We start from the raw sequence: 16,300 nt of genomic DNA on the forward strand, positions 1-16,300 counted from the left end.
AACACTTTCCCTTTCAGCGGAATCCACTTTGCAAAAGCTATGCACATAACTTGAATTTTAAATCCAGAAAAGGTAGGTTTTTAGAATAAAGATATAAATTCCTTTTCAAAGAGAAAAACAACTTGGGAATTATAAGCAAAAGAATATAAAAAAATGTATAAAATATTAGTTTAAGCTTCGAATGCCATTTTTTTGAGTCCTACCGATAATATTGATATATGCAGAACACATTTTTAAGCAGGAATTTTTTAAAGACATTTAGTCTAATAGATAATAATAATTCAATACTACATTTTTTTTTTAATGAGAAACATAACAGGGTTGAGTGTGTTGATATATTTTCCTTCTCCTATTTATATTTATTTTAAGACTCAAATTTACGGCGATTCGGAAAAAATAGCTTGAGTTCAGAAGAGAATAATAGAATGAGTACTAAAAAAATTGCTTTTTCCTTTCAGGTTTTTTGCACCTTCTTTTTTTTAGTGCAGTTGATCAGAGTTGTGAAGTTGACAGAGCAAACAAACGGCTCGCTAAGCTCGACTAAAAATGCTTAATGAGAGTGCGTAAGGGTAGCCCGACCAATCCACCCGCTGGCCCCTGACCCCTTTCACTACCACCTCAACTCCCCTCCCCCGCCCACTCCATGCAGCCCACCCCCGGACCCTTTGGCGCCGCCCCTCGAGGCAAGTGTTGGCCGCAAGAAATTCTGCGGCTGTGGGCAACAAAGTCGCGCACGACGCCCATTAAACTAAATTAGTTGCCCTTTGTCACCGAACGACCCTCGCTGTCACACGTGGCTCGCTGGGGGCGGCGGAGGGGGTGGATTGGGTGGCTCGGGGCCTTCCAGGGGCGGGTGTTCGGTGGGGGCTCGAGGGGTGGCACATACGTGCACTTAGCCAGAAGGAAGTTGCAATTGCGGTTGGCTGTGTTAATTAGCGTTTTTTCATTGGCAAAGCGAGGAGGAAACTCTCGAAAACTGAAACTAACGTGAGTCGGGAAATGTCAAGAGACTGGTGAAAGTAAGGCCAGAGCATCAGACATTAGTTGCCATTCTGTGGGGCACCCTTCCTGTGAATCTCTACTCCGTTTTTATTTTATAAAATATTTTTAGGGTAGAAAGGTCAAAAATAAATAGTATCCTTCCCGCTCTTTCCCAATCGTCCATTAATTTGGAAACTCTTTCATCGGAATTTATCGAAAGACAATTGCTAACGCAGGAACCCTATAGAGCTGTGGTAAAATTTGACGCCTGACAATTCAGTTCGACATTGGAAAAAATAAAATTGGTTTACGGCACGCACTAGTCACGCAATTTAAACTTACTCGCACGATGGCATCCAAACGCAAATATTCTGAATCCAACTCGAATCCGACTGAGGGTAAGGAGAATATGAAGCGTTTGCTAGGTAATAGCGATACGGAGGACGGCGAGGATAAAGCCGCACTAGAAGGCGAGGAACCCTCAACCAGTACTCAATCTGGGCGAGACATAGAGGAACCCTATGGAGCTGGAACCTCCCCGCAACTTCCCGGAACGTCCTGGTAAGCCATCTTCAGTAAATTAGGCAACTCACTTGGGCTCACTCTTAAAACCCACTTCAGTGCCCCGATTTCTGCACCGTGGCCCACAACTTTTTATCATGGGGGTGTCGTTTTCCACTATGGCACACAGCTCTCCCATCCCATCCAATCGAAGGCCGACGTCGAGCTGATGCCACCTTCCGAGCCGAATACTGTACTCAAGGTTGTGGAACTGAAAGAATTAGTCAAGTTGATCCCACCACGGCCTCGGGATGAGTCGGAGGCTCCGGAGTGGCTTCAGCAGTGGAGCGAGATCGTTGGCAGGCAACTGCTTATCCTGATCATGACCTCGAGTGCCGAGCCCCCAACCGCGGGAAAGTCGGGGATCATAGTGGGTGCCCCGCAGAGTGCCTCGCAGGTCGCCTACCTATTCCGGCACGGGGACGTCGAGGCGAGTATGGATCGTTATATAGACAAGTACGGGGATTCGAAGGCCAAAAGCCTTCGTTCAATGTGGGAGGAGCTGTACGGCCCATATGTGCAGAAGCACCTGAACAGAAAGCTGAAACTGGCGAGCTTCCCAGTGGGTTGGAAGTACGGCCCCCCTAGGTTCCTAGGCCCACGCGTCCAGCCCTTGCGCTTGCGCTTGAGAACGGTGGTCTGCAGACTGTTCTGCACTCTGCAGATGTCCAGAGCCGTGGATCTGGAGGTGGCGGCCAGGAGCCTAAGCAACGCCGTCTACCAAAGCCGCCTAGGTGTGGTCGAGCTTCAGTACGAGGCCCCCCAGAGGGGCTGGCTTTGGGCCAACGGAACGGTGATGATTATCAACGTGCAAAGTGAGGCCACTCTGAACAAGAACCTGCGCGATGTGGTGTCCCGGGCCATGGGCATAGACGACTTCAGCCTCGATCCCCGCCAGAAGCTGCATCTAGTGCGACTCTACTCGAAGACCCGCTTCCCCTGGGAAGTGAGCCTGCGGGGTTTCAGCAGGGTCCAAGCCCCGACTTCAGGTCCAATCCTTCCCAGGACGGAGGTCGTGCACTACGTCAGCAAGAATATGCCCGGAGTGTCGGCCAGGGTCTTTAGGTCGGGAGAGTGCCACACCTTAGCCTCGACCACGGCGCAGGCGGATAAGATGATGAGGCACCTGTACATGCTGACGGCCATTTATCAAAAGTACTTTTAAAACAATGCATGGAAAGAAGGCCTACAACGAATAAATATTCTGTGCTTAATAAGGAAAATACTTTCTTATTTCTGAGTGGGAAACTATGGTGCTTTGGTTTTTGGTAAATTTGTTGCAAAGAATGTCGAAACAATTAGAAAATTAAAAAAAAATTTTAGATTTTTTAATAGAAAAAAATCGATTTTTCGCCAAAAACTGAGAGACCTATTTTCTGTCAAAATAAGTATCAGTTTTTTGGTCGAAACAATAAAAGTAATGGACCAAACATGGAATGTCACACCTTGCCGAGCTCGTAGCAAAATTTCCAATCAATTGGCATCCACACCTTACAAATTTAATTTTTGAAAAAATTTCGCAAAAAATGACGATGCTACCCCTTGCAAAAAAATTGAAAATTTGACAAAATTTTTAGTTTTTAGAATCGGCTTGAAAGTAACTGCGATTAATTACCTAGTTTGTTGGCTGTCCAAAACAGTGCGTCTTTTAGCCCTCGGACCATTTTTGACCAAGTTACAGCAAAAAAGGACCAAGAAAAAAATGGAATTTTCGCCAAAAACTGAGAGACCTATTTTCTGCCAAAATAAGTATCAGTTTTTTGGTCGAAACAATAAAAGTAATGGACCAAACATGGAATGTCATACCTTGCCGAGCTCGTAACAAAATTTCCAATCAATTGGCATCCACACCTTACAAATTTAATTTTTGAAAAAATTTCGCAAAAAATGACGATGCCCTGCAAAAAAATTGAAAATTTGACAAAATTTTTAGTTTTTAGAATCGGCTTGGAAGTAACTGCGATTAATTACTTAGTTTGTTGGCTGTCCAAAACAGTGCGTCTTTTAGCCCTCGGAAATACCATGTTCGGTCCGTTACTTTTATTGTTTCGACCAAAACACTGATATTTTGGGCACAAATTAAGGATTCCAACTTTTATGTTTGTGTAATAGTGTATAATGTATGTAAAGTATTGAATGGATTGAAATTTTTGAAAATATACCAGCACTTTTTTTCACAAAGCCAACTTGTTGCGGCACCTCCTTTAGAAACTCCAACTTTCATTGTCCGCGAAGGCGTGAGGAGTTTCGCCGGCAACATCCTTTCGGGGGTTCGGTTCCCTTGGCTCCTTTTTGGATGTCGTGGTTGATGACGGCGAGCGGAGGACAAAAAACGGACACGAGGCGCCCGAAGAGTTACGATTTCATTAACATGAGATATGGCAAGTGCCAAAGCGCTGGTCGCTCCGTAGTCGGGGTCTTTCTGGGATGTGGCATGTGGGATATGGGATATGGGTTATGGGGATTCGGGGCCTTGGGGTTCGGGTTTTTCGGGGTCGTTCCGGGGGTCGTGTTGGGCTGGTTTATGGCTCAAGTGTTGGCTTGTCGTCGCCGCTTGTGTCGCACTGCGTTGTTAATTGCTACAAAGAGAGTGGTCCAAGGAGTGAGAGGGACAGGTGGTGGTATGCACTCGGAAAAATCCCTCACCCATTTTGCAACAGCGCTTATATTGAGCAATGGAAGTTACAGACAGAAAAGTCTTATTATTATTTTAGAGAGCTGTGATTTTATGTTTTAGACACTTTTAAAAGTATTTTCATACAAATTTGATATATTTTAATAATAGATAATAATAATAATTGTAATAGATATATTTTTTGTATAATTTGTAAATTATATTAAATATAATACATATGAATAAATGGTTTAAAAATTCTTTTTTTTGATCTTATTTTATAACTTTAAAATATATTTTAGCCGTTTTGTATATCATTTGGAAATTACATTTGGTTATTAAAAGAAGAATAAATGGTACAATAATTGAAATGTTACCATTTTTCCCAAATTTTTTTTGGAGTGCATGAAAAGAGCGTCAGCTCTGGGTCGCTTCATATGATTAGCAAATGTTTTGTTTTTCACTATGCACTAAAAACCAGAGGAAATGGGAAACGCACCAGCTAGCAGCTGGTGGTTGGGTGGTGGGGTGGCTTTTCCGCCCGGCGACCCTAGCCCCAAATGGCTGGCAAGTTTTGTGTGCCCCCTTGTGCGGTGGTGCCGGTGGTTGGAGGTTGCTTAATGTCGGGTGGCCACTGTAATTGCCGCTCTATGTGTGCGTGTTCCATGTGCGGGTGGGTGCTTTTGTGTCTCCGTGTGCGTGGCCAGTATGGGAGAGTTGAATTTCTTGAATTAATAAAATGTCTTCATTATTTAAATTGCACGCACGACCACAGAGGCGGAGAACCCACCCTGTGCACCACCCAGCCACCCAAAAACCCAACCACTCAGCCATATGTGTCGCCTGACATGCATATATCTCCCCGTGCGACTGTGTGAGCGACTGAGTTAATTAGCAGCTGGGGAATTGTGAAATATATTAATATTGTACATTTCGGTGGGTCCAAATGCCAAATACCCACCCGAAGGCCCCGCCGATAGACCACAACAAGCCGTGTCGCACATTCCATTTCCCACTTCGATGGTCCTTTTGTGGTCAATCGAAATGGGAATGGGATATCGCGGTGGTTTCGCCAAGTGGAGCATAGATTGCTGGCCCTGAACTGCCGATCGAAGGCGTGTGCCCCTGGAGATGGGGATAATCAATCAAATAAATGGCCGCCGCAAGAATATTTCGTTTGAGTGGTTTTGGGAATTTTTACTGGCATACTTTCAGGCATTGACTATAATATAAGTTCTCATTATAAGTAATTCATTTCATTTTGAAACAACAAGTCAAACAATTTATTTTAAGGTTAATTATATACTTTTAAATATAGTATATATTTAATTATAATATTTTTTCACTATAAATATATATTTTTAATAAGCTCTACTGACCCATAGATGGCGTAGTTACATTTTGGCGACAACAGCAACCCAAATAGGGTCAAAGTTCTGACAGAAAATCATGTTTATAGATTATTTAAAAATTCTGTTTAATTTTCTGGCTTTAGGAAATCATATACCATGCAATACTTTTAGTATATGGACAAATAAAAACACCTGTTAAAATTGCTACGTATATTTAAAAGTAAATGCAGTGTTATGGGCCCCACCCCCGCAGTACATACAATCCATCTTTCATAGCTCGGAGCTCCAGCTGTATTTTGAAGTGATTTCACCTGTATTTATATAAGGGAACTTCGAGCTATAGAAGAGGAATCGCGTGTATGCATTTCTAGTTTCCCGATCACTTGAGACCCCCGGTGACCTCGATGGCGGCTCCATTGATGTAGGACGACTGCGGGGAGGCCAGGAAGGCGATGACCTCGGCTATCTCCTCCGGCTGGCCCAGTCGGCCCAGTGGACAGCGCTGCACCACCTCCTGTTTGACGAAGTCCGGCACCACCGCCACCATGGGCGTGTCTATGTAGCCCGGCAGGATGCAGTTCACCCGGATGCCGAACTTGCCGAACTCCTTGGAGGCCACCTCCGTGAAGGAGATGACGCCCGCCTTGGTGGCCGCATAGTTGGCCTGGCCCACGTTGTTCATCTTGGCCACGATGCTCGAGAGGTTCACAATGCTGCCGTTCGGCAGCTTCTGCTCGATCATGGCCTTGGCGAAGGCCTGGGTCACCAGGAAGGTGCCCTTCAGATTGACCCCGTACACGTCGTCGTAGTCCTTCTCGGGCATCTTCAGGAGATAGCCATCGCGGGTGATCCCGGCCGAGTTGACCACAATGGTGGGGGCCTGCTGGAACTTCTTGAGGGCCTCGGCCACCGAGGACTGGACACTCTGGGCGGAGGAGACGTCCACCTCGAGGGCGACGGAACGATCCGGGCCCAGTTCCTGGGCGGTTTCCTGGGCAGCCTGGAGATTGCGATCCGCGGCTATCACTTTGGCTCCATCTCTGGCCAAAATGCGGCAGGTGGCTCGACCGATTCCCGAGCCGGCACCTCAAATGTGAACATGGATTTGGGTTACAATGAGTAGGGTTTCCCTGGAAAGGGGTCCACACCCACCTGTTACCAGGGCCACTTTTCCAGCTAGCACTCCCCCAGACATTCTGTTTCCAAATCTGATCTACAAATCACTTGGCAAACAGCAATTTTCACTTGTTTCCCCTCAGAACGTCGGGTGACAACTATAATCATAAAGTATTATCGCCGGCCAACAGCTGTTGCTAAACATATGTGGTGAAAAGCTTTACCTGTTGATCTCTGGCAGAGCTTTTCTATGGAACCAAAACAAGATCTTTGATAAACAAACACGTTCGCGAAGTCCAAAGATCAAATAAAGCTACACCAAAATATTCTATATTTTTTTAAACATAGTTTTAGGCTTACATCTCTCAAAAGTTTATAAAAAATATGTAAGTTTTTTTTATAAGGCCCACAATCCAGCAAATAAAACTAAAAATTATAAAATATTCTATATAAGAAAAGTGCTGTTTAAAGAACTTTTAGGGTTAAATATGTATATCTCAAAAGTAGGTATACCTATAGGACTTACAAACCAGCAAATAAAACTCAGAATGTCAAAGAAAACGTAACAAAATTCTAAAGTATTCTATATAAAAAAATAAAATATTAATTACTTAAATAAAATATTCTATATAAAGAACAATAATTTATTTTGCGTTATAGATCAATAAAAAAACTTTTCAAATACCATTATACAACTTTTCCTATCTAAACCACTCAATTCCCTGGCAATCTTTATAAACCCAAAGCCCAAAAGAGTGCTGCGAAAGTATCTTTATCTTCGAGATGCGTGTATTTCCCCTCATTCATTAGTTTATTCCAAAGGTATTAGGTAGTACTCCTCCAGCTGGGGCACTATAGCCGTACTCCTGACATCGGTGTATCCCACACTCCTGGCCAATCCGAACTGCCTGAGGAACTTCTTGAGATATCTTTTGGGAATCTTCACCAGCTGTCGCCGGATGATCCTCTGCAACCGGTTCCAGGGCCGACTTCCTCCGCGGTGATCGTTCTCGGGGTCCTCCAGATCCAGATCCTGATCCCGATCCCCGTCCAGATCCTGCTCGTCCTCCGCCAGGTCCTCAACATCGCCATCCTGCTTGGTGGTCTGCAACTTGGCCAACTGCTGGAGGAGCTGCTGCAGCTGCTTTTCGCTCAGCCTGCTGAGATCGATGGCATCGCCTTGGGCTCGCACCTGGAGCCTCGATCCACAGCTCTTGGCCGAGATGCCCGGAGTCCAAGGGGCCCAGCAGATCGAAGCCGCGATCAGTACGATCAGAAATCGCTGTCCAGCCATGTTTGACCGTTGCCCCGGGCCAAACTGGGCTTAAATACCCAAAAATGTGCCCCATCACTCGTCACGATCTGAGCTCTTGCCGATCTCGGCCCAGAAATGTGGGTCAAGTACGCACTTTTCACTACATTTTTTCACTGATTCTATGCCCATAAAGGAGATTGGCCACAGAATAAGCAGCAACAATTCGATTTGCCTTCTTTTTTGCTTCTGGAGATCAACGATCGCTGATCTCTGGCTGGGCACTTGATCGCTGTAGCCCCAGATCTTGTGGGTGATGTGTGCAAAGGTGGGTTGGGTTCTTGGCAAAAAGTAAATAATTCAAAGTTAATTTATTGAATTTTGATTTGTTATTATTATGGATGATACTTAAAATATATCCCAGAATTTTTGTTTTTGAGTAAAAACACAATACAGCCTTTAAAAAATGTAAATTTCTAAAGGTTCAAAAAAGTCTGGTTCTTGAGTTCTTACAACAAACAAAATTCTTATCCTAGAAAACACATTTTCCAAACACACTTTTAAAATGTTTATATATAGTATTTTTCAGTATTTTTTGTTCTACAAAAATTGTATCATTTTCTAATATTTTTTGTTTCGGTTTTAAAACATTTTTAAATGACTCAAATTCTTATGAAAAAGTTTTTTTGCTTGGTAAACTTAGAATTCAATTTAATTTTTTCATATTTTCTAAGCTCCTTTCAAACGTTTCTTTTTAAAATTAAAATACCACACGATAATTTAAATCTAAATATTTTCTTTAGTATTTTTACTTTTCGAAAATATTGTAAAGTACTATACAAAATATTTCAAGATTGTTTTAAATAATTCTTTATTAGTCGATTTTTAGTTTTGATATTTTGCCACCAAGAAACAACTGGGGTTCGTTTGAAAGGGCTTTATTAATGGTACAGAGTCCTGCCGCAGGAAGTGTGGCGGTCGCAAGTTAGGCTACAATAAATTAGAAAAAAAAAATGCTCCTGCCGGGGAGGGATGGACCGTGGGAGCGAGATCTAGATCTAGATCCAGGTCTTGCGGTCCCCGAGTCCCCCTCTTCGAGTCCTGAATTCCTGAGCCCTAGACGGCGGTGAGGCGGGTGCGGCGGTTCTTGTTGCGGTTGCGGCGGTTCTTCTTGTTGCCGTTGCGCCTCCGGTTGTTCTTGCGGTTGATCTTCTTGGCCGGCACGCGCTTGCGGACGACGCGGCGCTTGCCGCCGGGACGGCTGCCGGTGTTGAGCATCACCTTCTGGCCGTTCTTGAAGTAGCGGCGGTAGCGGGGCGGGATGCGCACGCTGATCACCTGGCCGCGGCGGGCGCCCTTGCGCCGCAGGCTGATGGTGTTGCCGCCCTGCGTGGCCTTGGCCCCCTCGCCGGACGCGCCGCCGGTGCCCTGCAGCTCGTGCCCGGTGGACACCACCTCGTACTCCTGGGCGCCGGCAGCCAGGGCGGCCTGCAGTGCCTGCTCGTCCATCAGCTCCGAGGGGTACGCCTGGGCGGGCAGCTGGGCCGCCTGCTCCAGCTCCTGTTCCTGCTCCTGCTCCAGCTCCTGGTCCTTCTCCGGCTCCGGCTCCTGGTCATCGTCCTGGCTGCCATAGCGTGCCCCCTTGATCACCGTGCGGCGTCCCGTCGTCGTGGTCGGCGATGTGGGTGAGGTGGGTGAGGTGGTGATGGTGCCCGTGGCCGAGGGTATGGTGCCCGTCGAGGTCACCGTCACCGTGGGCGAGGTGGGACTGGCTGGGCTGGTGGTTGTGCCCGTGCCCGTGCCGGCGCCCGTGATGATGATGGGGATCACCGGCTGGTTGTTGCTGCTGAAGAGGTTCTTGAAGGTGAGGAACTTCTTGAGGAACAGCCGGCCGCTGGATGGATCCTTGGCGGCGTTGGCGGGGGATCCGGCACTGGATCCAGCCACTCCGGCCACGCCCGCCACACCGGCCACACCGGCCACGCCGGCCACTCCGCCGACCTTGGCGTCCTGCTCCACCTGGCGCGACTTCTGCGACAGGTTCTTCTTCTCGGGCGCCGCCTGTGCGAACAGCAGGCAGGTGGCCACTAGGATCACGGAGGCGTGGAACTTCATCTTGGGCTCGCGGTGGAGGTGCTTGCGGCGACTTGGCTTCCTGGGAAACTACTCTGGCTGGGGAGAGAACTTTTCGGGGTTGCGCTGCTCGCCGATGGCTGGACAATCAGGCTCTGATACTCTATCGGCCGGCCATGGGGGCTTTTATAGTGCCGGCTAAAAAATCCAATGGGCCCTGTGGAATGCAAATGACCGTAAGTGCCAAGCGGTAAAGCTGTGTACACAATTGAAATTCAATTGATCTGTGCTGCGGTGGCTCAAATCGGCAAATCGCTGCCAGCTATATTGGATATTCTCCTAATTCTACGCCGTCATCATTCTGCCGGTCATCCCATGGGCTTTTTGGTCAAGCGAAACGCTTGGGTTTTGGTCTTCTGGTTTTTGGTTTTGGGTTTTGGGTTTCGGGTCTCTGATTTTCGGCTCTTGGTCTCCGCAGCGCCTTGGGCTTTCGCTGGAGTGGGCTGAAAAAAAGTGAAAATCTATTGAAATTGATTTCTAATTGAAGTCGCCGGGTCGAAGGTGGCCCACAGCCTGCGAAAGTGACCCACAAAGTGCCGAACCCTCTGCCGCACGATTTTGAATACTTCTGAAAAGTGCCCACATTGGCAATTAAAAATATTTTTACAACGAAACTCTATTCATTATTGACCAACATTTTATATGATTAAATACAATTCAATTATATGGTGAATATATGTGTAAAGATAATAGTTTATTTATTTATTTAAGAATTTTTTCAGTGGGTTTCGCGAATTGGTATGATAAACTTGTTCTAAACCAAAGGAATCGTAAACTGAAAGCCCTTTCAAGGGAACTTCAACTTAGGGTAACTTTGGAATAATTGAAGAAAACAGCCAAAGTTATATAAAAACGTCGGACAATTTTAACTTAATGCCGTCTAAATGCAAATATAAATCCAACTCGAATTCGACTAAGGATAAGGAGAATATGAACCACGAAAGCCCTGGTGAGCCATCTTCACTAAATATGGCAAATAACTATATTCTTAAAACCCTCTTTAGTGCCCCTGGGTTTGGGGCAAGAGAACGCTGATGATTATAAGCGTGGAAGGTGAGGCCACTCTGGACGAAACCCTACGCGATGAGGTGTCCCGGGCCATGGGTATAGACGACTTCAGCCTCGATCCCCGCCAGAAGCCGCAACTAGTGCGACTCTACTCGAACGCCCGCTTCCCCTGGGAAGCGAACCTGCGAAAATTTCGACCAAAAAACAGATATTTGGGTAGAAATTAAATTTCTTTTTTTCAACAAATTTACCAAAAACCAAAGCACCATAGTTTCCCACTCAGAAATAAGAAAGTATTTTTCTTATTAAGCACAGAATATTTATTCTTCGTAGGCCTTCTTTCCATGCATTGTTTTAAAAGTACTTTTGATAAATGGCCGTCAGCATGTACAGGTGCCTCATCATCTTATCCGCCTGCGCCGTGGTCGAGGCTAAGGTGTGGCACTCTCCCGACCTAAAGACCCTGGCCGACACTCCGGGCATATTCTTGCTGACGTAGTGCACGACCTCCGTCCTGGGAAGGATTGGACCTGAAGTCGGGGCTTGGACCCTGCTGAAACCCCGCAGGCTCACTTCCCAGGGGAAGCGGGTCTTCGAGTAGAGTCGCACTAGATGCAGCTTCTGGCGGGGATCGAGGCTGAAGTCGTCTATGCCCATGGCCCGGGACACCACATCGCGCAGGTTCTTGTTCAGAGTGGCCTCACTTTGCACGTTGATAATCATCACCGTTCCGTTGGCCCAAAGCCAGCCCCTCTGGGGGGCCTCGTACTGAAGCTCGACCACACCTAGGCGGCTTTGGTAGACGGCGTTGCTTAGGCTCCTGGCCGCCACCTCCAGATCCACGGCTCTGGACATCTGCAGAGTGCAGAACAGTCTGCAGACCACCGTTCTCAAGCGCAAGCGCAAGGGCTGGCCGCGTGGGCCTAGGAACCTAGGGGGGCCGTACTTCCAACCCACTGGGAAGCTCGCCAGTTTCAGCTTTCTGTTCAGGTGCTTCTGCACATATGGGCCGTACAGCTCCTCCCACATTGAACGAAGGCTTTTGGCCTTCGAATCCCCGTGCTTGTCTATATAACGATCCATACTCGCCTCGACGTCCCCGTGCCGGAATAGGTAGGCGACCTGCGAGGCACTCTGCGGGGCACCCACTATGATCCCCGACTTTCCCGCGGTTGGGGGCTCGGCACTCGAGGTCATGATCAGGATAAGCAGTTGCCTGCCAACGATCTCGCTCCACTGCTGAAGCCACTCCGGAGCCTCCGACTCATCCCGAGGCCGTGGTGGGATCAACTTGACTAATTCTTTCAGCTCCACAACCTTGAGTACAGTATTCGGCTCGGAAGGTGGCATCAGCTCGACGTCGGCCTTCGATTGGATGGGATGGGAGAGCTGTGTGCCATAGTGGAAAACGACTCCCCCATGATAAAAAGTTGTGGGCCACGGTGCAGAAATCGGGGCACTGAAGTGGGTTTTAAGAGTGAGCCCAAGTGAGTTGCCTAATTTACTGAAGATGGCTTACCAGGACGTTCCGGGAAGTTGCGGGGAGGTTCCAGCTCCATAGGGTTCCTTTGTGTCTCGCCCAGATTGAGTACTGGTTGAGGGTTCCTCGCCTTCTAGTGCGGCTTTATCCTCGCCGTCCTCCGTATCGTTACTACCTAGCAAACGCTTCATATTCTCCTTACCCTCAGTCGGATTCGAGTTGGATTCAGAATATTTGCGTTTGGATGCCATCGTGCGAGTAAATTAAAGTGCTGGACTAGTGCGTGCCGTAAACCAATTTTATTTTTTCCAATGTCGAACTGAATTGTCAGGCGTAAAATTTTACCACAGCTCTATAGGGTTCCTGCGTTAGCAATTGTCGTTCGATAAATTCGGATGAAAGAGTTTCCAAATCAATCGACGATTGAAGAGCGCGAAAGATACTATTTATTTTTGACCTTTCTACCCTAAAAATATTTTATAAAATAAAAACGGAGTAGAGATTCACAGGAAGGGTGCCCCACAGAATGGCAACTAATGTCTAATACTCTGGCCCTTCTTTCACCAGTCTCTTGACATTTCCCGACTCACGTTAGTTTCAGTTTTCGAGAGTTTCCTCCTCGGTTTTCCTTCTTGCCTTTTTGTCAAATTTTCAATTTTTTTGCAAGGGGTAGCATCGTCATTTTTTGCGAAATTTTTTCAAAAATTAAATTTGTAAGGTGTGGATGCCAATTGATTGGAAATTTTGTTACGAGCTCGGCAAGGTATGACATTCCATGATTGGTCCATTACTTTTATTGTTTCGACCAAAAAACTGATACTTATTTTGGCAGAAAATAGGTTTCTCAGTTTTTGGCGAAAAATCGATTTTTTTCTTGGTCCTTTTTTTGCTGTAACTTGGTTAAAAATGGTCCGAGGGCTAAAAGACGCACTGTTTTGGACAGCTAACAATTCTAAGCACCTAATATTTTTTAGTGGTCTTGAAGTGGCACTATTGATTCATATTTTTACGATGAATATAATGAATGTTATCCTTGAAAGCGCAATATGTAATTGATGTAAAGTGTTAAATAGATGTAATGGATATGGTACAATGGACTTAGTGTTAATATTTTATGGATAGAGTGGGTATTTCGAATATAATGAATATATATATGAATATGTAATGGATGAAATGAATAACTGTGGGAAGTGCTTGGTTCGGGCTGCTGTGCTGCCAACGACTTCTTGTCGAGCCTTCGGGAAGTGATAAGGGAGTGCTCTTTTTTATATATTCGCTTTATTGAAACCGAGGTCAGGGAGGTCTTTCGGGTCGTGAGTGGGGGTCATCGCTTAGTTGCGGCGACGGTTGCGGCGGCGCTGGCGCTGGCGGTTGTTGCGGCGCAGGCGGCGCTGGGCGTTGCGGTGGCGGCGGTTCAGAATCTGGCGCTGCCTCTGGTTCGCCTGGGCCTGCTGGCGGCGCAGCTGCTGCTGGCGACGCATTGTCCGGCGGCGGTTGTTCTGGGCGCGGCGGCGGTTCCTGGCCGCGCGGCGGCGGGCGTCGTCCAGCTGCTTGCGCAGCTGCTCGTTCAGCTCCTTCTGGCGGCGCAGCTCGATCTCGCGCATCAGCTCGTTGGTGGACAGGTTGCCGTTGGCGGAGCCCGAGGCGGGGCCACCGCGACGGCGCACCGATGTGGACGAGGATGAGGAGGCCTTGGGCGCCGACAGCTGGAAGCCCTCGTCCTCGTTCTCGTCATCCTCCTGCTCGTCCTCCAGCTCATCGTCGTGATCCTTGAGATACTTCTCCTCCTCCTCCTCCTGGCCGAACTCCTCGTCATCGTCCTCGTTGTTTTGGCTACCCAGACGACGGCTCGATGACTCCGACGTGTCGACGGGGGTGGTGAAGGTGGTGGTGTAGCCGGTCACGTAGGTGGGTGCAGTGGGCTTGGTCGTAATCGTGGTGTAGCTGGGCTCCGAGGAGGTGCTCTCGCTTGAGGTCGGTGGGCAGGAGGGCTGCTTCAGGGCCAACAGCTGCTGCAAGCTGCGCGCCTCGACCTGCACGGGCTGCTTGAACAGGCGGTACTTGGTCGACTGGGCGGTCTCCTTCTCGGCCTCATCGTTGGATCGGGCCACTGGGGGATTGGCCATATATCATTAACAATTATCCAAGGTATTTCGTATTTTTTTTTTGTAAGAATTTATAAGTGAAATCTTACCAGCCGCCTGGGCAACGATTGCTGTGCCCAGCACCAGCAGTGCTCCGTAGAAGAACTTCATCTTGGGGATTTCCTGAGTATTTCCTGAGACTCTCCTGGGACTAAGTGGTCTAGGCCTTGAGACTAGATTGGCTTGGATGGGACTGTGCCTGAGGGATGGTCGCCGGTGGACTGTGATATTGCCAGCGGCCAGCCGGGGTTATATACCCAACGCTCCAGTTACCGATCTAACAACAACAACCCGCCAAAGAATTGGCGACCATAATTCTCATTATCATTTCTTTTTTCGCAAATTTGCACATTCGCCAAAGATTTTGCATTAATTTAGCTGACCGCTCGGCGACGATGAACTAGTTTGACCCGCGCGACATTTTTCAGCCAAAGTTCGCCGTAGTATTTCGCATCGATTGGCTGGTGATTGATGAAAACTGATTCTGAATAGTAGAACTTACTTATCAATAAGATATTACTACACTGTTGACAGATTTTAGGGAACATTAATCAAGGGTAGAACATGTATAAGCATTCCTTTTATTATGCTTAATTTGGGATTAAATAATTTGCTTTTCTTTTCTTTAATTTTCTTTAAAGAGTTATAAGCTCTGACAAATGAAAAATTAGTTATATTCCTTTTGTATACTTCTTTCTATTTAAAATTTTATATTTGATTTTTATAAATAATGATAAATGTATATAGTGGAGGCATTATTTGTTTTAGGACCGTCGTCCATCGATCTTTAATCTCTTCTCTAATCTGCATCGAAAAATACGTATACATTTGGAAATTTACAACTTTTGAAAAGTGAAAAGTATCGCTTGTTATTACTGAATTATTAACATACGAATTGTACCTAAAGAACCTAATAAATGTTTTTTAAATACTGACCAGTAACTCATTCCGGTGACCCCAATTTCCATTTCTTGTTTTAAATGGTTATCTATTAGACACGTTTTTGATGTTGAAGAGTGGTGATCCCGATTTCCAATTGTTATTACAAAGAATGTTCATGATCTTAAAGGTTAAGAAAAAAATGATCTATAAAAAATGTTCCCGATAGTAATGTTTAGTAACATGAGTGTGATGAGGAGTGGTGACCCCGACTTTTCTATTTCCCACTTTCCATTCCATTGATATAAGTGGTGTTACTGATAGATAAAATCCCAAAATGTTCCAGGGATGTTCCTTTAAGGTAACTCTAGCAGCCCTGATTGGTGACCCCGATTCCCATTTTCTAAGCTATATTTTTAAAGACGATGAATAAGATGTTCCTGACGGTGAAGATTGGTAGGCTGGAATGGTGACCCATTACCATTTCTTATCATATTCCGTATGTTCCTGTAAGTAAGGTCTAGTCCTGAGTGGTGACCCCGATCTTCTTTTCCCATCCCAGAATGTAAGGAATGGTGCACAAAAGATGTTGCTCCTAGTGAGGATCAGTAACCAAGGGCAGTGTCCTCGATTGCGCAATGTTCCACAAGAGATGATCCTGCAAGCAAGGTCTGGCAACCCTGAGTGGTGACCCCGACTCCCACTTCCCAGCCGCAGTCCCATTTAAAGGCAGGTGTAACTAAGGTATCATTGCAGTTTATTCGGGGTCGTTACAGGCGG

General features: G+C 46.5%; 6 protein-coding genes across 6 annotated transcripts; 1 reads left to right on the forward strand and 5 right to left on the reverse strand.

Moving 5' to 3' along the window:
• The first annotated feature begins 1,020 nt into the window (after positions 1–1,020).
• LOC108025600 (uncharacterized) lies at positions 1,021–2,765 on the forward strand. Its single transcript, XM_017096136.3, has 2 exons — positions 1,021–1,542; positions 1,603–2,765. Exons 1-2 carry the CDS (start codon positions 1,331–1,333, stop codon positions 2,705–2,707), a joined length of 1,317 nt encoding a protein of 438 aa, XP_016951625.2. The 5' UTR covers positions 1,021–1,330; the 3' UTR covers positions 2,708–2,765.
• Positions 2,766–5,703: 2,938 nt separating this feature from the next.
• Positions 5,704–6,802, reverse strand: LOC108025616 (estradiol 17-beta-dehydrogenase 8). Its single transcript, XM_017096149.3, has 2 exons — positions 6,661–6,802; positions 5,704–6,594 (listed from the first exon to the last, which is right to left on the reverse strand). The coding sequence occupies exons 1-2, from the start codon at positions 6,701–6,703 to the stop codon at positions 5,888–5,890; spliced, it is 750 nt and encodes a 249-aa protein (XP_016951638.1). The 5' UTR covers positions 6,704–6,802; the 3' UTR covers positions 5,704–5,887.
• A 604-nt stretch (positions 6,803–7,406) lies between these two features.
• LOC108025673 (uncharacterized) lies at positions 7,407–8,284 on the reverse strand. Its single transcript, XM_017096210.2, has one exon. It carries the CDS (start codon positions 7,916–7,918, stop codon positions 7,436–7,438), a length of 483 nt encoding a protein of 160 aa, XP_016951699.1. The 5' UTR covers positions 7,919–8,284; the 3' UTR covers positions 7,407–7,435.
• Positions 8,285–8,992: 708 nt separating this feature from the next.
• LOC108025646 (uncharacterized) lies at positions 8,993–9,991 on the reverse strand. The gene has a single exon (XM_017096182.3). It carries the CDS (start codon positions 9,989–9,991, stop codon positions 8,993–8,995), a length of 999 nt encoding a protein of 332 aa, XP_016951671.1.
• Positions 9,992–11,293: 1,302 nt separating this feature from the next.
• LOC108025580 (uncharacterized) lies at positions 11,294–12,844 on the reverse strand. The gene is made up of 2 exons (XM_017096109.3): positions 12,537–12,844; positions 11,294–12,476 (listed from the first exon to the last, which is right to left on the reverse strand). Exons 1-2 carry the CDS (start codon positions 12,746–12,748, stop codon positions 11,372–11,374), a joined length of 1,317 nt encoding a protein of 438 aa, XP_016951598.2. The 5' UTR covers positions 12,749–12,844; the 3' UTR covers positions 11,294–11,371.
• Positions 12,845–13,828: 984 nt separating this feature from the next.
• Positions 13,829–14,773, reverse strand: LOC108025661 (trichohyalin). The gene is made up of 2 exons (XM_017096200.2): positions 14,692–14,773; positions 13,829–14,607 (listed from the first exon to the last, which is right to left on the reverse strand). The coding sequence occupies exons 1-2, from the start codon at positions 14,750–14,752 to the stop codon at positions 13,829–13,831; spliced, it is 840 nt and encodes a 279-aa protein (XP_016951689.1). The 5' UTR covers positions 14,753–14,773.
• Positions 14,774–16,300: the final 1,527 nt, after the last annotated feature.

The sequence above is a fragment of the Drosophila biarmipes genome, chromosome X (assembly GCF_025231255.1).
Source record: "Drosophila biarmipes strain raj3 chromosome X, RU_DBia_V1.1, whole genome shotgun sequence".
Taxonomy (NCBI): domain Eukaryota; kingdom Metazoa; phylum Arthropoda; class Insecta; order Diptera; family Drosophilidae; genus Drosophila; species Drosophila biarmipes.